Source organism: Nothobranchius furzeri, chromosome 1, assembly GCF_043380555.1.
Source record: "Nothobranchius furzeri strain GRZ-AD chromosome 1, NfurGRZ-RIMD1, whole genome shotgun sequence".
Lineage (NCBI taxonomy): Eukaryota > Metazoa > Chordata > Actinopteri > Cyprinodontiformes > Nothobranchiidae > Nothobranchius > Nothobranchius furzeri.
The window spans coordinates 31,325,824-31,348,114 of NC_091741.1; the positions used below are offsets into that span (position 1 = coordinate 31,325,824).

Consider the following 22,291-nt stretch of genomic DNA (forward strand, 5'->3'; position numbering starts at 1 on the left):
TGGATTTTACATTTAAACACATTTAGCTTTACAAAATGTAAATCAATTTCATCAATATGACAAAAAAATTACAAAGATTTGGTAAATCAAAATAATTTAGTCAAAAAGACACAACTCATCAATTTATGCCATTATGTATACCGGATGCGTAATTTGCCTTGGTGTGAGCAGGTGCAATTAATTTAAAAGTTTGATAATTGTTAGTAACAGATTGCGAATACAGTTTGGACTTTTAAAGTGATTTCAGCTCGTAAAATAGCAGTGTGGACCAGAGGAGTTACATTGTGTCAAGTCATCTTTTTCAGTTTTTGTTTTCGCAAACCTGTTTTGTGTTTTATTTATAATTGTGAATAAATAAAAATAAACTTAAAAAAATCTCTGTCATGTTTTTGTTCTGCTCAGCAATTAAACCAGGTGATTTCAAACAGCATAGTGAATTAACCTGGTTCAGTTGCTGAGCAGAACAAAAAAAAATTGACATGGAGATGACTTGATGATGACACAATATCGCACCTCTGGTATGAACTAAAGTAGAGAATAACTTCTGTTTTTGTTGTGTTGCATTGTAAGTAGAGGAAAGCAGGTGGGATTGTGAAAGACAAAAATCTTTCCACAACTATATTGTCAATATAACAGTATAGGTAGGTACAATATCATATCTGTTTCTAAATATATCCTGATATGATCATACACATATATATATATATATATATATATATATATATATATATATATATATATATATATATATATATATATATGATCATATCAAGATATCGGCAAACTGTAGTTATGATAACTTGGCTTGTACACTGAAAGTCTTGAAAATGTCCTGGAAAATAATTTCAAGAAAAGAGTGGGAACCCTGTACTGAGATGAGGAACTGAGGAACCTACCAGTACTCTACATTGACCGTGGCCATGGTTTCACTTGTGAGTGAGCATCTCGTTTCTGTCCTGCGAGCTGAGCCAGTCAGAAGTCCACAGGGTCAGGGAGTAAGCCACACCCAGGGGGAGGTGAGAACACAGACCGTCTAGTCAAGGGCTGATAATAATCAGGAAAAAGGTTTCTAGAATCTACAAGTCTTCACCAGTTTTTCTTTTGTTGTAATAAAAACACACAAACACACAACATTAATGTTCGACACTTTATTTAAAATGATATTCAGTATAAATGTAGACAGTCGTACGCTCCTGATGAACCAGATCTTGAATGTGTCGAGTCGGTGCCACAAACGTGTATCTATAAGATACATTAGAACATTTGCTGAAGACAAAGATAAATCCATGGTACCTTTGTAATGAGCCAGATTCTGGTGGACACTTCCAGCACAAGTCATTTACATACATCATTTGTAAAAGTTGCATTGCAATCTGCCCTTATTGTACAAGATTTTTTATTTATTCATGGATTTTGTTTCAGTTAAAAGACAAAAAGTTAAGATACTATTTGTTTTCATGTAAAAAAGAAAGCAAGAAAAACTGGTGTTGATTTGCAATTTAGCCTCGAGTCCGTCTCAGCAGCTGCTCCTCTGAAGCTGCTGGAACATCAACACACCTTTTTTTTTTTAGTAAAACATGGCAACTTTTAGACATAAAAATAAATAAACCCTTTTGTAACTGCTGACAAGTCCAGTTCATCTACCTGTGATCATAAAACGTGTACAAAATGTTTTAAAAGCACCCCCCAAATGCATTAAAAAATACAAATGAAGTTCATTTGTCCCAACAGCTTTTTGGGATAAAAACGGCAAAAACATGAAAGTTAACATGCACTGGTTTCCATAGTAACCTATCAGTGATATAGCCACTTGATTGAATGCATATTCCCGGTTCCTCGTTCCGATTTAAATCGATTCGAGCACTGTCAACGCTCTCTCTCTCTCACACACACACATGCATGCACACACACAATCTGCCTCTCAAATCACAGCATCAGTTTCATGGATTGTTGGGAATCTTTGACTCCACCCCCTGGTGTGGGCGGGTCTTCATGTGGAAACGTCATCTTATCTGGTGTGTAGTCCTTCCTCTTCAGATCTGATAAACAGAAGCAGACCAGATGAATCTGGAATTGACACTGGTGTACCATCTGACAACGCACGCACACACACACAGATTTTTACTCAACCTAAAACAGATGGTTTTACTGGTTTTACGGTCCGTGTAAATCCGTGTATCATTCGTTCTTTCTATTTTCGATTGAAAACAAACAATCGAATAAGGAAAAATTGATTTGTTTTTTTGTTTTTTGTTTTACAAACAGATTTAAAAAAAGAAAAAAAGTCGTGTTTTTCGTATTTTCTATTCTAGTCTCGGATCAAATATGAGATATGGAAAAATGGCCGATGGACCGAATTTGATTTTAAAATTTCGTTATTCGGGGTTACGTGACCCGGAAGTTTTTTTTTTCTTGCTAGTGTTCGAAACTTTAACGTTAGCTTCAGTCCTCGTCAGATAGATTCACCGACCAGCAAACCAACCAACATGGACAGTTATGTGTTGTTCAAAGGAACAAAACGGCTGACTCTAAAGGAAGAAGACATGACGACCGAAAAGATAAGCAGAATCTTCCAGGTAACCTTTTATTCTAAAACGCGTTTCACTGATGTTGCTGTGCAGAGGACATTTTTAAATACTTTTTACTTATTTCAAAGGTTCATTGCACCAGTCTGTATATTACTGATGACAGCAATGTAGCCATTTTTCCTGGTAATGACGGACGCTTCAGTACATTGGACCTCTTAGTGAGAGGGCATTACGAAGTTCATGGAGAAGGCATGGAGGAGTCATCAAGCGTGCCTGCATCTTACAACCCCACTCGCTTCTCCTTCCACCGACCACAGAGTACTGCTGGAGCTTCCACTTCGTCTGCAAGACCATCTCCTAGAGTGACTGTTGCAAAAACATTCCAAAGGTATTTATGAAACTCAACACACTGGATTAAGGGCATTAGGATGTGAATAATTGTATTGATGGTGGATTGATAGCCTTATGATGTGTGCATTTTTGGATTGCTGAACTACATTAGTATATTTTTTTACAAATGTGACTGCTGCATGTGACACTGAAAACTAATTTGTAGAATGTTTTGTAAATGTAGTTACAGAGGTGTAAGCATTCAAACCCACTGCCGTGTATTATTACTACTTAAGTCTCTCTCTCTCTCACACACACACACACACACACACACACACACACACACACACACACACACACACACACACACACACACACACACACACACACACACACACACACACACAAAATATGTTCTCACTCCCTCTCTGCCACCACCTCCTGCCCTGAGGAGATCGGGGCGTGGATGAATCAAAATTTTCTGCAACTGAATGGCTCTAAAACAGAAGCCATTCAAATCGGAACACCCCACCAACTCCGCTCTTCTCCTGTTACATCTGTTTCGTTCATTGGCAATACTGTTCCCCTCTCTCCCTCTGTTACTAACCTTGGGGTCAAGTTTGACCCAGAACTCTCTTTTGACAAACATGTCACCTCAATTTGCAAAACCTAATTTTTCCATCACTGTAACATTTCCAAATTGCGTTGCTCTCTTTCCCTTTCAGCCGCAGAGATGATTGTCCACGCCTTTGTCTCCTCCAGGGTGAACTATTGTAACGCACTTCTGTTGGGAATACCTGACAGGAGCCTCCAAAAGCTCCAGTTTGTCCAGAATAGTGCTGCCAGGGTCCTAATGGGGGTGCAGAAACATGAGCATATTACCCCCATCCTCCACTGGCCCCCTGTACACCTTCATATAGAATACAAGATCCTCCTGCACACCCACCACTGTCTGCACAGTGCGGCCCCCATGTACCTCACTCATCTTCTTTCCCCACACACCTCTACCCGGACCAGAGCAGGCCAACGGCACCTCTCGGTTGCGCCCAGGACACGGCTTAAGACCATGGGCGACAGAACTTTTACAGCATCTGCTCCGTGTCTGTGGAACACTCTTCCTGAACACCTCAGAGCCCCCCAGACCGTCGATGTTTTTAAAAGGGAACTGACAACCTTCCTTTTTAGAAAAGCGTATTTTTAAGTGTCTGTGAACTTTTGTTGTTGTTGTTTTAATTAGTTTTTATCTGTTACTTGTTTGATCTTTGTAGCACTGTGAGATTTGATGTCCAATGTATAGTGCATTATAAATAAAAATTATTATTATTAATATTATTATTATTTTTATTATTCTGTCTCTATTTCAGGATTATATGAGTAATAAAATTATTGTCATTATCAGGACTATCTTCATTGCTGAACTTGTTGATGGCAGATTGGAAACAAGCAAGACCCTGACGGTGCGTTTCTCTGAGTTTGAAGCTTCTGTAGTGGGCATCACCAGAAAAGTCAACGAGGCCCTTGAACAAGAGGAGTTAATTATCCTTACTGATGGTCAGGGAAACAAAATCTTGGAAACGGAAGGAACCAGAGGTAAATGAACATTTTAAACCTCTTAGTAAAAAAAAAATAATAATTTCTGTGAAAAAAAATTTGTGTTGTGAACTGAATCGACCATTTTACTTACAGGATCAGCATTTTGGAAGCAAAATGCAAGGAAAGTCTTGGCTGTGAGAGAGGAAGACTTCTTGCAGTTACAAGGAAGTAAAAAGAGGAAACTGAGGTATTTACACAGGAATTTAATTTGGTGTGAGTTTAGACTGGACATTTTGTAAGTAAGTTTCTTCTTTGCGAAAATGGTTTTGCCAAAATAGTTCAGCTCTGGAAGTTCATGCACAAGTTTGGATTACTGTGGTTCATTTGGTGGGGCGACAGTGGCACAGGAGTTAATAGCTCGCCCCGTTATCGGAAGGTTGCAGGTTCTAGCCCCGCTCAGTCTGTCGCTGTTGTCATGTCCTAGGGCAGTGGTTCCCAAACTTATTTAGCCGTGCACTGCCTTCTATGTCCCGACCATGTCGACGCACCCCCCCCCCCCCCCCCCCCCCCCCGGCCCCCACATCAGGGCATGGCTATATATATATCAGATGTCAAGCTACACAGACAGGGTTAAAAAAATATGATCGACCTTTTTCCCCATCACTTTCATTTTTTAAATAGTAATAATAAACGTTCAATACCATTACAATTTCCTTTTATTTCATTTTAAATAAATATTTAGAGTGCCCAGGTAGCACATCAACAATGCAATTTAACGGTTTTCTTAAAGTAGGAACGTTTAAGCTGTGCGGCCAGAGCGCTCTCCTTCCTTCTGCTCTGCGTAAACCTGAGCTGATCACCTACTTGTGCGTAATCAAATGTCTGTATGGGAAAAGATGGAAATGCCATGAGGTTCACTTTTGCCTCAGACAGACATATTGCTGTTTTATGGTGTGGCTGAATCTGCGATCCGCTGCCACGCGGACTGGAATAACAAATGCTGCAGTAAGGAGTAGTGGGTCAGTTTCATGAGGAGTCACTGGCTGGAGCGGACTCGACTTTAATACGTCATCCCAAAATAGAAGCTAATATCTTAATTTGACCTTGAATGAAAAATGTTATAAAACCTCTTAAAAGTTTTTATCACGGAGGAGGCAGCGCTCATTTCTGTCTTCAGTCTGACGGCGCGCCGGAGTTTGCAGCGTGCGCGCTTATTGAATCTGTGTGTGTGTGTGTGCGCGCGCGGCACAGCTCCATGAGCCGCTCCAGTCACCGCGTCTCGTTATTGGCGCTATTTAAACCAATGTTGTTAAATGACTTCTGCCCAGCCCAGATGTGCTCACTTGTGCACCTGTGAGCCGTGGTTCCGCTGGAACACGTCTGACCTCTGACAGACGCACTCTGAACTTCAGATCTTCAGCGCGCTGTTAATAGCCTGAATGGGAATCACTTCTTGTTATTTAGTTACATCCACAATGTTCTGTGTGTGAGGTTTACAACGTCAGAACACCTGCATGAGACAGGTGTTAATTACAATCTGCCAGAATGACTCACCACCTTCAGATTCCTCCAACACCGTTAAAAATGATCAAATACGGAACATGTCGGCGTGCGCCGGCCAGAGTGCTGAAGCTCGGAGCATTGTTTTTATGAAGCTAGAGCACATGTGGAGGACGCACGCGCAAAATATACTTGTTTTCAATTACATTTATTGTGCCCACTTACTTTTTCTTAGGCCCACCCACAAATGAGTTTCTGGCTATGCTAATGGTGACATCTGATAGACTTCTCTGAGCTCTGCAGCCATTACACTTTTCACCTCGCGCACCCCCTAGCGGCAGCTCGCGCACCCCCGGGGGTGCGTGCACCACACTTTGGGAATCCCTGTCCTAGGGCAAGACACTTAACCCTGCTGGTGGTGGTCTTAGGGACCGGTGGCGCCAGTGCTCAGCAGCCTTGCCTCTGTAGTGCGCCCAAGGGCAGCTGTAGCTACATCGTAGCTCATCCCCACCAGCGTGTGACTGTGTGTGTGAATGGGTGGATGATTGTGTTGTAAAGCGCCTTGGAGGTTCCAGGACCCTTAGAAGGCGCTATATCAAATTAGCTAGTTAGGTTGACAGATCAATGGTATTTACAACAGCCAGACTTTTAAACTCTGAATTTAAAATATTGACTGCATCATAACAATATGACTAACACAGTTATTCTACTTTTAAACCACCAAATAGTTCCTGAGTGCAGCTGCAGCTCACCACTCCCCACAGGGATGGGTCAAATGCAGAAATTTCATTTCAGTGTTGGACTTTAACTTTACAAGTATGTTATTGAGAACAAGTAGGTTATAATGTATGTTTATCTTGCTTTTCAGCCGGCGAGATGATAATGGCCTTGATGCTGTGTACGATCAAATTGAGGAGGTCATTTTGGCAGCACAGGGGCTTCGAGAAGTGTCGACTACTATCCGGGAACTGACGGAGCTGGCTAATTCCAACCGCAGCACAGCAGTGTCCCTGAGAGCAGCCGATGCAGCAGCTGTTAAAGATGCCTTTGCCTGTGTTGTCTGCAAAGGTAATAAGAAAAAAAGGATTTTGTCTTTTGTTTACTGATTTCAGGGTTACTTCCATACTATCTGCTGCTTATTGAGCACTTAGAGCACAGTGTCCTGCCATTAAAACACCAATTGTATTTATTGTGTTTTACAACTGTTCTAACCACATTTGCAGGCCCTGTGGTTGAGCCCATTGTTGCAACATGCTGCCAAAGCCTTATTGGCTGCCTGACTTGCACTGAAGAGTGGAAGAAAAATTCTGCGTTTTGCCCAAAATGTCGAGCAGACGAGTTTGGCATCAACACAGTAAGAGTCACTGGACTCTCTGATGCCCTGGCTGCATTGGGAAATGCACTCTGGCAGTAATATTGAGCTTAAAGCATTATTTTAAGCAATTCTTTGTTCCCTATGTTTCACTGAATGTTGTTCATTAATACATGGAAAGCACTTTTCACTTAAACTATGAACGATTTGCTTGGTGACTTTGTTTTTACCTCATTTTTTACAAGCTAAATGACCTCGTTTGCACTATCTTACATAATGATTGTATTGAAAGTTCTCATATATTTTTATAATTACAATTGTCTGGGAATTGTTTCTACAATAAAGACTTGTTTACCTGTTTGGTATGTTCCAAATTAATCATCAAGCACATGACGTTTCTGTTCTAAGGCTCATGCTCAAATAAGAATTAGACCAAAATAGTATGTGTGGTAAAGAGGTAAGGGGGGGGGGGGGGGGGGGGTTACCTTGGTGATGCCAGACAGTTAACATTAATGTTTATTAGCTCATTTCAAATAACAACTTAAAGCTTTGGAAGAAATGTAAAACTGTTCCATACATCCTGATTTTTCAGTTGTAAAAATTTTTTTTTTGAAAAAATGGTCAATTAATTCTGCTACTGGACGACACCAGAAGTTGCAAGAAAGCAGTGCTATTACATTTTCTCAGACATATCTTTCAGTCACATTCATTAAGGAGATCAATGCATCCTGGAAAGGAGTATGGTCACCATTAACCACGTGATTAAAAAGAAGAGACATGTCAGGGTAGTCAATTGCAAAGTCCTGCTCTGCATGGATTCTGTCCTCTTCAGATGAAAACGGGTCTGTTCCAAAAGTAGACACCCAAGTAAGTGAGGATCCCAAGTCCTGCTCATACATGTTTGCAACAACAGAGGCACATGGCAGCAGCTCCTCAGAGACTTCAGTAAGACAGCGGTCTTCTGACAGTTCATTGGGTATCCCACGGCCTAAAAAACAGATTCAAGCAAATTTAGGTTGGATGTACCTGGAATGAAAAAGATCAATATATCTCTAATGTTACACAGTAAATTTGCTTTGCTGTTGTAACAAAATGTCCCCACAAAGGGACAGTGTGGAAAGTTTATATTCTATTGTATCTTAAAGAGTTGTAAATACAAAGTTAAAGATACCTGGGATCCTGTGTGCATTCCATGACTGAACAACTCGGTTAAGTCCTATTTGGCTTACTTGACATGTCAAATTTGATATGCAGAATCTAGTCAGGTTGTCCTCCAGGCTCACAGCTTCCTGGTCCAGCAGGTGCACCAAAGCCTGTTTCAGGGGGTAGTTAACACGATTGTTCACCTCTGGCCACAACCTTTCCACTCGAAGGTTCTGTTGATTACAAATTCAAATCAAGTATTCAAAAAAACTGCAATTTTAACAAGAGAAAATGTAACATTGTTATTTTTTTTTCAGAATCATAATTATTTGTCATGCAAATTTACAAGCTCAACTCCACTTTTACACACACAGACACACACACACAAAAAGCAAGGTATGATTTTTATGTAGGAAAATGCACGTTTGAAGGTATAAATGTACAAAAGTGTGCATTTAAACTAAAGACCTTATATAAATGGCAGTCACAGTATGTAGTAGTCTACAGTAGTAAGATTAACAGTGAGTTGCTAATTTGCATTTCAGTAATACTAAAATCTCACCCTTGTTGATGTGGTTTGGAGGTATGGTGGCCTGCTGAGGTTGCGCCTATGTTGCGACAGTTTTTCTTGCATGTAAAGACACAGATAAAACTCTCTGCCATGGTCAACCCTGACTTGATCCCACAAACCATGGTTCATGACTGCAGGTCTGGAATAAACAATGTTTACATGACTGAACTGAAATTTACAGACTCAAAACAAAGATGTAGATATTGAAAAGACAATACAGAAGAGTAAGAAATTATGAATTGCTCCACTGGTAGCTATGAATATATTTACCTGTATATTTCCTCATAAATGACGAGGTTGTTTTTTACTGGCATGGTGGAATGTGCAACAATCTTGCTGCTGTAGCCATCAACGGCCAACACGTGCGTCACACCAAACATCACCAGCTTTTCATTTTGGTCCAGATGTAGTTTATGACCCATATATTCGGCATGATAGGGAACTGGATTCAAATTTCGAGCACCCTATGTGAAAAAATAGTTTCAATTAATGCAAACTTCCATATTTTCCATATTAGCTAACAATCTTCATGAAATTTTTTAAAATAATAAATGTTTACATTTACAAACAACACTTGTTTAGAAACTGTTGTACAGGAAATAGTTATAACATTGCAATTTTTTTTGTTCACCCTTGGATTGAGCACAGTTGTATAATTTATATCAGCAAAACTCGAAAGCAGTACCAGTATTACAATTTTCCACATAAGAAAAAAACATTGGATTTTTTTCTTCTTTAAAAATCAAAATTGTGTTTTTTCTAAAATAACAAACAGCTTATTTTGGGCCTTTGTGCACTGTATGTAGGCGGGGCAGTTTGACTTTCATCCAAGTTTTCCATTTTTTCATAATAATCTTTTTATTGTCATGAATCTAAGAAAATTTTCTTTTTTTAATTTAATGTTTCCCCAATCCTCTTTCAGATATTTATCAAAATATATAAATTGTCTCTTTTCAGAAGGTCTTGTAACTGTTGCAGCTCCAATCCAGTTTCGGTGGACTGGATGGGGGAATGCCTATTTGGATTGTAGGTTGCAGACCTCTAATTTACATGTTGTTTTCAAACCCACAGACATATATACATAGATGCCCCGTGGACTGGAGCAGCAGTAGTGGCCAGCTGCCATTTTAGATGGGCCTCCATTCGCCCCCAGTGCATTCATTTCTACTGAGGAAGGTGCTTAAACAGCTAAAAAACACATTATATAATGTTTTTTCACAAAATCAGACACATGATATGGCATGATAATTAAAATATAAATATACTTAAACAAAATTATTAAAATAAAATCCTATCAGGTAGGCTAGAAAAGTCACTAGTAATCCCACATGACCCTTTTCTATTGTACGCCAGTTGTTGTAACCGTAGGTGGCACAGAAACAGGCCTAGTTGCTCGCTCTAAATAGACTTTGGAGAGTGATGAGACCCGTCCAATATGGCAGCAACGCTGTATGCTCTCCAGCACCCAATGGGGCGTTCATTTCAAGTTAATGTTATTAGTCAGTCTCAGTACTTAATTTAGTATGTAATTTTACAGCCACGTTTCAATTGTCTGTCAACTGCATTAATTTAAGTATCATACCTCACGCCGGAATTCATGGTATGGCTGATGGAGCTCCCTTAGGATTCTTCCAACCCGAACTTCTCCTGCATGCAGCCCCATTGATGACAGATAGCCAGTCATGAACTTACGGCCATATGAGGGTCCAATCTGTCAGGACATTATACATTTAACTGAATGTTTTGGTAAATAAACAGTAGAAATCTGATTATAAACTTACTTCGTATATCGATCCAGCCACAGCTCGCTCTAATGCCTGGTCCGACACTTGTCTTTTTCTCTTTAGCCCATGCCGAGCAAAGAATCTTCTGACGCTCATTTCTGAGCACGGTAGGATGTTCATCTGCTGCAGCGTGTAGGCGATTTGTGCGTGTGTCAAACCGGTGTTGAATAAACTCGTAATCAAATTAGTGTGTGATTCTAGTGCTGCCATGTTGACGATGTCACCAAAATAGAGTACCCGCACTTTTCTACTCAACTTCCGGGTCACGTAATCCCAAATGATGAAATATTAAAATCAAATTCGGTCCTGCGGCCGTTTTTCCATTTCTCATATTTGATCCGAGACGAAAATAGAAAATACGAAAAATACGACTTTTTTCTTTTTTAAATCCGTTTGTAAAACAAAAAACAAATAAACAAATCCATTTTTCCTTTTTCGATTGTTTGTTTTCAATCGAAAATAGAAAGAACGAATGATACACGGATTCGTGTACATGACGGCCATCCGATTTTCCTTTGGAAATAAAAAAACAAAAAAAGGGAAACGAGCCGTTTTGCCGATCACCAATCAAAAAACAAAAGAATGTAAACGAAAGTCAACTCGTTTTTTGTTTTTCTGTTTTCAACATAAAAAAGGAAAACTTTAAACAAACTTTTTTTTGTTTTTCGATTGTGTATTTCAAGATGAAACGTTTAAATCAGAAAATAAGGGGAAATAGTTCATTTTCTGCCTTAAATTTACCTTTTTCGTTGTGACCCGGAAGTTTACCTGCAAAAATACAAGCGAAGAAGAACACGAGAAGGAAAAACAGTTGTGTTAGCAGAAGACATCGGTTTTCATGCATGTGGATAAATAAAATCTGGATTAATCCACAACTTGTACAATAATGGCGTTGCACGAGTTTGCTGATTTTATCAAAGCAAAAAGGATAACTGGAATGTCATGTGGCAACATCGCTGCTGCTTTATGCCATGAGTCTGGAACGGCACGGCTGGGATTTTCTGAGAGAAATGTGAGGAGGTGGTGCGCTGAACAAGGACCTGTTAAAGAATTTTGTCCTGACAACCGGCTGGAAATTGAAAAGGCGCAAAGTATTTCCGAGGTATGCATTTAATTTATTTATGTAGCCTATATAGGTTGATTATAAAAATGTGTTGTTGTGATATATACAATTGCTTAGCCTACCCTAATTTTTAATTACACGCAACACTTAATGTATAATTTCATGTTGAAAGTGAATAAACCTTTTTCAGACCGGGTCCTCCTTTGGTCGAAAATGATGACCCTAACCCTAACCCTAACCTGTCTGCTAAGGGGTTGAAAGCTGCGGAGGGCAGAGTGGGAAGAATCCTGAGAAGCATTCATCAACCCTACCACACCATGAGGCAGCAGGTAGAGAAAAAGAAGTGATAAATATCATTGGTGTAATTTAGAAATGTTTGTTTTTGTTTGTAAATTATTTGAATCGTTTGTGTTATTTAGGGAGCCCGAAATCTGAATCCTGTGTCCTACAATGCAGAATACATGGGTCACAAGCTGCATGTTGATCAAAATGAGAAGCTGGTTATGTTTGGAGTGACCCATGTAATGGCTATTGATGGTTTCAGCAAGAAGGTTGTTGGTCATTCCACTATGCCGATAAAAAACAACCTGATTATTTATGAGGAAGTTTACAGGTAAATCATGAAATAATTTTGGGTCCCACTCCCAAACCAAAGATGTTCAATACAGGACCCAGATCTGACAATCCACCTAGATAAAACTATTACATATGATAATGGGTCATATTAATCAAAATAAATTTCTTAAATCACAACATACACTCATCAGTCATTTTTACTTTACTGTGTCTTACATTTAAACAAGGAAACTGCTCTTTGAATATAAATGTTCCAGTGTCCTTCCACCATTCATATTTAAAATATTTGTGTGTGCTTTTTTTAATCAGATCTGCAGTGCTTTCTTATGGACTATGGGGCCAGATGAGAGTTGACTGTGGCACAGAGTTTTATCTTTCCTTATTCATCCAGGAAAAGCTGGCAGAACACAGACACAATCATGAAAGGCGGCCATTTGTTCAGACACCTTCTACTCGAGTAACGTCAATTCCTCCTTATTCAGATGTCTGCTATGACAGTACACATACAGAGTAAACTCTTTGTATCTTTCTCAGAACCATGTGATAGAGAGAATGTGGTCAGATGTAAATGCCAGAGTCAACTACCCATTAAAGACAGCTTTGGTCCAGCTGGTGGACATGGAGGACCTAGACATGGTGGACTACACATCCAAATATTGTGTGTCAAACCTAACATGTCAAATGGCAGGACTTGGCATCACAAATGTCATCGAGGCATGGAACGCACATAGGATCCCAGGTGTTTTTTCTTCATCATAAATAATCTGATTTTTCCTAGTACATATTGGCTTGAATCTTTTTTAAATGGCTAATCCAATATCAAATGAAATGTGTTTGCAAATGTAAATAAATCTTTATAACATATGGAGCTTTATACACCTCCTACAATTGATGACAGGGTATAAAGGGTCAAAAATAATTAGTAATTTAATATCTGATTGGTAGAATGTCTGAATAATTTCCAGCCTTGTCTCTACTTCGTGTACTGATAATTCTACCTATCAGATATTAAATGACTAATTTTGAGCTTCACATAAATACCCCATCAATTATAGGTGTATGAAATGACATTTGCAATATGTTATACAAATGTATTTACACTTGCAACCATAGATTTGTTTTTGTTGCCTAATTTAGCACATTTTGGATTAACTTTCCAACAAGTATATATTAGCTGTTTTCATTATTAAGCCACATTGACCTTCTTATACGTGCAGGGAAAGGAATACCAAATGAGCTGGCGAAGGAAGGGTGTCCTGCAAGAGTCCCTGAGGATCTTCTGCCTGTTGGAGCTGCTGCAGCTGATCTGTAACAGGAAACTGGATCTGCTTTGAAAAGGGAATCCATTTTTGGATGTGATCCATTTACCTCAGAAGCCTCCAGGCAACAGACTGAAACAGAGTTAGGTTCCCACTTTGACTTAGCTTCACTATATCAAAACGTGGTAAACCATAATTATGAACCTTTCCAGGATGCAGTAAGATCTCTCATTGATACCACCAGAAGATGTGTGTGAGTTGTAGAGCCTGTGTTACACATGCTTAGATCAGGTTAATAACACAATTCTGTTAACAAAATGTTTATTAACTGTAAAAGGTGTTACAGAACAAAATGTTTAATACAGTTTCATATAACTGTTTTAAGTGCAATAAAAACATTCAAGTAACTTTGAAAGTGCTTTTAACATCTCCAGTAGAGGAATGTAACCTAAAACGTGGTTAGACCTTACACCAGAACATTACATTTTAGAACCACAGAATAAACTGGTTGTGATATGGAAGAACAAGGAGCCATAAACTTTAGCTTATTTGTTTTAAGACGGGGAAAACATTGTTTTAAGCTTTTTGGCAACATTTTTCCTGAGAAAATGAATGACTGTTCCATCAGTGACTATTCTGTGTGCACCTCTTTGAAAAAGGCTAAAACGGCACTAAGACCTTTGACCTCATGTACCTTGAACTCAAAGTCTTCTGCTCTGCATTTCAGACAGTAGTTTGTGTTCAACAGCCACTGCTCCACACACGTTTGGCATCCCAGTAGAGACTGACAGCATGTGGAAAACATCGGCTTGGACATCAGACCTAAACGGGATTGAATAAACAAAAGCATTATTAGATGCAGTGAAAATATTAAAAATTACTGAATATGCAATACAATTACTATTTGTGTTATACACACTTTTGCAAACATGACAGCAGAAGGCATCCATGACAAGGTGCAGTTGCTCATCTTGTCGTGCTGTTGTGCTTTTAACTTTTGCAAGGTCAGACAGCAGGTTTATTGCTTCAGTGACATTTTGGAGGGTCTCAGTAGCTTGCTTAAGCTGATCAATTTTTCCAATAACCTCTTGAAGGATCCCAGTTTCTTCAGACCATCGCCTGTAAGGGTTGAGTTAATATTAAGTGAGTCGTTTAGTGTCGTAAACTACTGATGTACTGTTTATTTGTACAACTTGTGTTAAATTTTAGTTCAGATACTTTTTTTTAACAATAACCATGAAACAATTCAGAAAACAATTTCATTTTGAATATTACTGACATAAAGTACAACTATTAATTAGAAGAGTACAAAACAAAGGAGTTGTGTATCACAGTAAATGTAGTGGATAAATAATGGAGTAAATTTAGTTTGTGCTTTTCTAGGCACTCAAAGCACTTTCCATTCTTAACACACACATTCACACAATGCCAATGATGGAAAGCTACTTTGTAGCTACAGCCAACTCAGAGGTGGTCTGACAGAAGCAAGGCTGTAATTTTGTGCCATCAGCCCCTCTAACCACCAACAACACAAGTAAGTCAGGTGAAGTGTCTTGCCCAAGGACACAACAACAGTATACCCTGGCAGGACCGGGAATCGGTCTCACAATCTGCTGGTCACTGGCCAATCCGCTCTACTTCCTGAGTTACTGCTGCCCCTGAACAAAATAAATAATTTAGATGTGTGCTTACATACCTGCTTTTCTGTCTTCGACCATTTTGAAACTCCACAAAATCATCCTCAAAGATGGCATAGATTTTTCTGGAGTTTTGCTTCCAGTAACTGGAGCCTTTGGGAATGGAAAGACTAATTTGACATCCGCAAAACAGGTATTCACATCTAACCAATACTAAATGACAAATGATAACAACTCACTTCTTGTACCCCCTGAGTCCACAATTTCATTTCCTTGGCTGTCTGTCAATGTAATCTCCTCAACACAGCCCAAAGCCTCCTTCACCTTAACAGTCATTCTTTCAACTGTTGCATCAGATTCCAAGAAGCGAATGACCACTGTCCTGGCAACTGTTAGTTTGTCGTTGACAATTTCTGCAATATGCACTGACCTAGGAGAAAGATATAACTACAGTTAAAATTACTTAAACATTTTTTCCAAAACAAAAGTTCCTTTTATTTATATTTTTGGAAAAAATACCTTTGGAACTGTCTGGGTGGAAAATTAGATCGAGAAGTTGCAGAAGCATGTGTTTCGGTGGATGCAGAAGCCGAGGCTCTGCGCATAAAGGCAAAGGGAGCAGCAGAGGGAAGGGCTCTGATTGGAGGGCTTTGAACTTGTTCTGAATCTCCATGAACCTCATAATGACCCAGATGTTGGAGACTGAGGGTGGTGAAATTTCCAGAAGGATCTGGAAATATTGCTGTATTCATGTCATCAGTAATGTACAGGCTATTTCCAGTGACCTGCCAAATTTAACAGAATAAACAAAGACGTTAAGAAAACGTATCCACATACAACATGTAACTTTAGAACAAATTTATACATTTTGAGTAAATGTGATAAAATACAATGAAATATTCGTGTATACAATTTTTACTGCACTGAGTAATGTCTACTGAAGACGATTAAAACACACATTACTAGCTAAAGTGTATGTTTAGCTAGCCAATCGTAGTTAGGATGTTGTGGTGCATGTTAATTACTCAAAACTTTAACAGTTTCAAAGTTTGAATACCTGGAAAATCCTGCATATCTTGTCCACTGACATGTCACCGCCACTCATGGTGACTCGTTTTCCTCCATGAAAGAGAACAAAAGTTTCTACGTCCATTCTGTCGCGCACATATGATCCAAATATAAACCGGTCTTTTGATAGCCGCTAACGTAATTCCTTCTCGTGTTTTTGCAGTAAACTTCTGATTTTCTTCTTCGCTTGTATTTTTGCAGGTAAACTTCCGGGTCACAGCGAAAAAGGTAAATTTAAGGCAGAAAATGAACTATTTCCCCTTATTTTCTGATTTAAACGTTTCATCTTGAAATACACAATCGAAAAACAAAAAAAAAGTTTGTTTTCCGTTTTCCTTTTTTATGTTGAAAATAGAAAAACAAAAAACGAGTTGACTTTCGTTTACATTCTTTTGTTTTTTGATTGGTGATCGGCAAAACGGCTAGTTTCCCTTTTTTTGTTTTTTTATTTCCAAAGGAAAATCGGATGGCCGTCATGTACACGGACCTTTTACTCATCAATCATCTCACCTAACAGGACAATACTTGTCATCATCTACGTGGGTGTGGCTAAAGAGTAGCGTTACAGGTATGACGTAAGCATTTAGACATGAAGCAAACAGCAGCATTTTACTGTTCCAATGGGGGAGCTTCATTAACCCTCCCACTGTCTTTATGGGTGACCCCACAAGGAAAGTTGACCATTGAGCAGGTTTGATGGTTTATCCCTTGAGGTTCAGGTGGCAGGGGTGAGGTGGTGCTCACTCCTCACCCCTGCTACATGGACCCAAGGGATAAACCATCAACCCTGCTCAATGGTCAACTTTCCTTGCGGGGTTAGGGTTTAGGACAGTGGGAGGGTTAAAACAGTGACAGGTTTTAGGAAACAGGCTAAAAGCAGACCAGGAGGACATACTTGCTGTGGAAGACGGACCAGGTTGCTAGAACTTACTGGTCTGTGATTCAATAAGCTAAAATCAAAACATTGACACAATATTTATGTATAACAGAAAGAAAAGAGAAGATTTGTCACATCCTAACTTGTTAAAACAACCAGAAGATTTTTCACCTGGAAGTTTGAGCTTCCGACAGCAGGAGTTGCAGTGATGTTTAGCACGGAAGTTTCTGATGGCATCATCTCCAAGGTTGGCGGGTCCAAAGATCATGTCATAAGATCTTTAGGAGACACAGTCGGAATAATGCTCAGAAGGCATCACAGGCTGCAGAATCAGTGCCCTCACTTATCAAACATCTGTAGACTCTCCTATATTCCTTCCTACGTCTGGAGTTTAGAATGTGTGTACACTCAAAAACCTGATTCATGAAACGTGGTGGCCTCTCATACGCACGGGGTGGGAATATGTTTTTACCAATATCGATTATCGATTCAGTCTATCGATCCAATTCCTTATGGGTTCCAGAGTAGTTCAATAAGTGGAAAAAAACTAATAGCACACGGCCTCCTGCGTTCTAACTATGGTTATCTATGATAACCAACTGTACCTGTATCGGTTGGAAAGATCTTTCCAAATGTTCTCCTTTCTGCTCCCTGTGAAGGCAGAGACATCTTCTTGTTTGGTGTAGAGATGTAGCTTTTGCAGAGTGGGAGAAGTCTCACCACAGGTCTGTTTTAGTCACTGGAGTCCGCTAGTGTGAAGGTGTGTGTTGAAGCTATTTGGTTTATTATAGGCTTCAGTTATAGCCTAGTTTATTTTCTTTATTTTATGCTAAAGGTAACTTATTTGTTTTGCATTATGCCTTTTATTTATTATTTTGGCTAATTAGTTTATTGTTTATTGGTCAGGTGTGGGTGATTATTGGTATAAATAGGTCAAGGTGGGTAGAGCAGCCAGGGCTGCGAGGGAACATGGTTTTTTAACACACAGAGAAGGAGAGGATGCAAAAATCTCTGCTCTTGCTGCTTGAGTGAATAAACCACCACCAAACGCAATGTCGGCATGGACATTGCTTTATTTGAAACCTTTTCTTTCCCGTGCATAAAGCCTAACCCTTGACGTAGCCCAGTGGCCATTTGAAAGTATTTGATTATTTTTGTTTAAGTTTTATGGACAAATAGCCACTACACAAGTGTGTATAGAAGGTAAATGATGCTAACTTGATAGGCAATGTTAGTTGATTAGTTACCTGCAGGGGTAACAGGAAAGGACGTGTGAATGTCACCACAGCTGCTGCGTTGATGTGCGCCAGCCTGGAGCAGGCCAAAACTAGTCACTAACTCGAACTTATTGCGTACTTTGTGCCCAAAAGCTTTTTCCTTCCCTTGTTGAAATATATACTTTGCAATTATTGCAGGTTACCCTGTTGCCATGTTTTCTTGTAAAATATAACCAAACTTTCGAGCATTTGTGCCACTTAGACACCATGTTTCCTGCTTACATAAGCTACGCAAAGTGACGTCATTTGTCCATCCATCCATCCATTTTCATCCGCTTATCCAGAGTCGGGTCGTGGGGCAGTAGCCTAAGGCGAGAGGCCCAGACTTCCCTCTCCCCAGCCACTTGGGCCAGCTTCTCCGGGGGAATCCTGAGGCATTCCCTGGCCAGGTGAGAGACATAGTCCCTCCATCGTGTCCTGGGTCTACCTTTAGGTCTCCTCCCAGTTGGACGTACCCGGAAAACCTCACCAGGGAGGCGTCCAGGAGGCATCCTGACCAGATGCCCGAGCCACCTCAACTGGCTCCTCTCGATGTGGAGGAGCAGCGCGTCTACTCCGAGCCCCTCCCGGATGACCGAGCTTCTCACCCTATCTCTAAGGGAGAGCCCAGCCACTCTTTGGAGAAAACTAATTTTGGCCGCTTGTATCCACAATCTCGTTCTTTTGGTCACTACCCAAAGCTCATGACCATAGGTGAGGGTAGGAACGTAGATCCACCGGTAAATCGAGAGCTTCACCTTCTGACTCAGCTCTCTCTACACCACGACAGACCGGTACAACGCCCGCATCACTGCCTCACTGGAGGATGTGTCAGTGGGATTGAGGAGGTCTTTGAAGTATTCTGCCCACCGATCCACAACGTCCTGAGTAGAGGTCAGCAGCACACTGTCCCCACTACAGATAGTGTTGGTAGCGCACTGAACCCCCCACCCCCCACCCCCCCGGCAACCCTGTTTTTTTTTTGTTTTCATTTATGTCAGATTTTTTAATTTTTACTGTGCTTTTACTTGACTGCTTATATATTTTTGTGTTTTCATATGTCTATGTTCAGCACTTTGGGCAACATTGTTGCATTTAAATGTGCCATAGGGAGCCTAAGTCACACCCATCTACTTCCGGACCACGAGTCACCAGAACGAAAAAAGTGAATGCAAGTCAACAGGGCTAAAAACACTATTTTCTAATGCCGCTTGTTTTGTGCCATGGATTTCACACATGCTTCACTACTGGGGTTCCCTACTGCTTCTACCACTAGATGCTGTTCCTACGCATGGTCGCAGCTGTTCCTATATTTAGGAACATTTCGAGTACAAATTGGTAAATACCAAACAATGCGTAAAATCATTCCTACACACAAAATATGCACAGACCTGTTTGTAAGTAGGGTTGATAAATGAGGGTCCAGGAGCTCACTCACCCTTTCTCTCCACTCTTAATGACTGATGGATCCGTCAGGACCTCCCCAACATCTTCAGGAGCAGAAAAACAGCTGTCATTTACTTGTTCCATATGCCTGTGCTCATCTATCACCTAGATAAGCTTCCACTGGTTACCCTGCAGGTCCAGGACTAGCAGCTCTCCGCGGGTGTACTCATAGGTCCAGTGGCTGAAGGCCAGCATGGTTTCCTCCAGAAGGTTGGTAGGAACAATCTCATCTCCGTTGTTGTTGTTGAACTTCCTGAACTCTCCGGTGATGCACTCCTCTATGGCAAACCATTGTCCAGCGGAATGGCAGTAAAGCAGGAACACCTCTAGGAACCTGGACACATTGGATGGGTCCAAGCTTAGGTCAAAGGTCACACAACTCCACTTTAAAGGATTCAATGGACGGTTAAAGTGGAGAGACACAAAGGATAGACTCATTCAGTCAGGACAGAGTGGGAATCCTGGAGACTCTGCTTAGGAACATTTACAGCCACAGCACAGATCCATTACTAACCTACTTCCTGTTCCTCGCTGCAAGATATTGGTATTTGGGTCTGTACTGGTTAGACATACATGAGTTAAACCAAGGTCTATAGCCCTTGGGTCATAAACTATGAGCTGTAAGTATATTGGTCTTTTTAGTGATCATCTTGTTTCCTTTTTTTTTTGTCCTGATTGTGCCCCGAGCAATTTTATGACTGAATAAAAGCAAATAAAATCAACACAAATTGAAAAATCATCTTAAATAATCGAGATCTCAATTTCAGTCACAATAATCGTGATTATCATTTTTGCCATAATCGAGCAACCCTACTGATAAGGTCATTGTAGTGGGGGATTTTAACATTCATGTGGACATTGAAAATGATAGCCTCAATGTAGCCTTTAGTAATATCTTAGACTCAATTGGTTTTACTCAAAGAATACATAGCTCCACCCACTCCTGCCATCATACATTGGACCTTGTGCTGACTTATGGCATAGAGTGTGAGGAAATAACGATCTTTCCACATAATCCAGTCCTCTCGGACCACTTTCTGATAACCTTTGAGTTTTTTATAACTGAGTTCTCGAGACATGAAAGTAAATTTCACTATAGTCGGTCTCTATCTGACAACGCAGTTGCATTTTTTAAATCAACTGTTTCATCTTTACTGTCCTCAGCATCTCAGAGGAACGTAGCAGAGAGCAATATTTTCGTTTCTAGCCCCTCACAAATTGATGCCTTAGTTCATAATGTTACTTCCTCTTTACGTGTGGCATTAGATGATGTTGTCCTTTAAAAAAAGAAGGTAATTAGGGACAGGAAGTTGGCTCCCTGGTTTAATTCTCATTTACGAGCCTTAAAACAAAACTCTAGGAAATTGGAGAGAACATGGCGCTCTACGCACCAGGAGGAGTTCTACTTATCCTGAAAAAATAGTCTTGTGCTTTATAAAAATAAGCTTCGACAAACTAGAACTGCTTATTTCTCAGCGTTAATTGAGGAGATTAAGCATAATCCTAAATTTCTTTTCAGTACAGTTGCCAAACTTACACAGAATCATAGCTCTGAGCCATCTATTCCCTTAGCCCTCAGCAGCAATGACTTCATGGGATTTTTTACAAGTAAATTAATTCTATTTGAAACAAAATCTTTAGCATCATCCCTAATGTGATTTCTTCTTCCTCAGTGAGGCAGCATCAGAGGTGACTGTAGAACCTCATCTGTGTTTGAACCGTTTTGATCCAGTTGAGCTTTCAGAGTGATCAAAAATATTATCTTCTTCTAAACCTTCAACTTGCATTTTAGATCCAATCCCAACCAAATTATTTAAAGATGCATTTCCTTTGGTTAGTGTCCCCATTCTAGATATAATCAATCTATCCTTAGTAAATGGATATGAACCACAGGATTTTAAGGTTGCTGTAATCAAACCTTCACTTAAGAAGCCTTCTCTGGATCCAGATGACCCAATGAATTATAGACCAATATCTAACCTTCCATTTTTATCCAAAGTCCTGGAGAAAATAGTGGCCATCCAAGTATGTCAGCATTTAAACACTAATGCTCTGTTTGAGGAATTTCAGTCTGGTTTTAGAGAGTATCACAGCACTGAAACTGCATTAGTGAGAGTTACAAATGATATTCTCATGGCCTCAGATAAGAATCTTGTGTCTGTTCTAGTCTTGTTAGATCTCAGTGCTGCTTTTGACACAGTTGATCACAATGTTCTTTTAGAAAGGCTTGAACATGTTGTAGGGATCAAAGAAACAGTGCTAGACTGGTTTAAATCCTACCTGTCTGATGGATTTCATTTTGTAAATGTACATGACAAATCTTCATACTCCAGGGTTACTTGTGGAGTACCACAGGGTTCAGTGCTTGGACCAATTCTTTCTACTATATATATGCTCCCAATTGGTAA

The 22,291-nt window shown here is 39.9% G+C and overlaps 4 protein-coding genes and 1 non-coding gene across 9 annotated transcripts in view; 3 read left to right on the forward strand and 2 right to left on the reverse strand.

Annotated features, from left to right (window-relative positions):
- LOC129163035 (uncharacterized) overlaps nt 1–22,291 on the forward strand; it is a 61,058-nt gene that overhangs the window by 22,842 nt on the left and 15,925 nt on the right. The gene's annotated exons all lie outside the window — the stretch shown is intronic.
- LOC107372454 (transient receptor potential cation channel subfamily M member 7-like) lies at nt 1,134–20,342 on the reverse strand. Its single transcript, XM_054738333.2, has 4 exons — nt 20,012–20,342; nt 19,876–19,927; nt 17,353–17,459; nt 1,134–2,039 (listed from the first exon to the last, which is right to left on the reverse strand). The coding sequence occupies exons 1-4, from the start codon at nt 20,319–20,321 to the stop codon at nt 1,927–1,929; spliced, it is 582 nt and encodes a 193-aa protein (XP_054594308.2). The 5' UTR covers nt 20,322–20,342; the 3' UTR covers nt 1,134–1,926.
- On the forward strand, nt 2,178–7,564 carry LOC139061616 (uncharacterized). Its single transcript, XM_070552993.1, has 6 exons — nt 2,178–2,576; nt 2,657–2,916; nt 4,258–4,448; nt 4,545–4,638; nt 6,760–6,959; nt 7,115–7,564. The coding sequence occupies exons 1-6, from the start codon at nt 2,487–2,489 to the stop codon at nt 7,303–7,305; spliced, it is 1,026 nt and encodes a 341-aa protein (XP_070409094.1). The 5' UTR covers nt 2,178–2,486; the 3' UTR covers nt 7,306–7,564.
- On the reverse strand, nt 7,709–11,037 carry LOC107372998 (uncharacterized). Of its 2 annotated transcripts, none has more exons than XM_070552930.1 (6): nt 10,699–11,037; nt 10,500–10,628; nt 9,188–9,381; nt 8,909–9,056; nt 8,433–8,579; nt 7,709–8,191 (listed from the first exon to the last, which is right to left on the reverse strand). In XM_070552930.1, exons 1-6 carry the CDS (start codon nt 10,909–10,911, stop codon nt 7,922–7,924), a joined length of 1,101 nt encoding a protein of 366 aa, XP_070409031.1. In that variant the 5' UTR covers nt 10,912–11,037; the 3' UTR covers nt 7,709–7,921. The 2 variants fall into 2 exon arrangements, with proteins under 2 accessions (XP_070409031.1, XP_070408991.1); XM_070552890.1 differs by having other exon boundaries at nt 7,712–8,191; nt 8,375–8,579; nt 10,699–11,031.
- Nucleotides 11,036–16,976, forward strand: LOC107395007 (uncharacterized). Its single transcript, XR_011521000.1, has 6 exons — nt 11,036–11,803; nt 11,955–12,093; nt 12,184–12,377; nt 12,650–12,797; nt 12,875–13,079; nt 13,558–16,976. It is a non-coding gene; the product is annotated as an uncharacterized protein (transcript).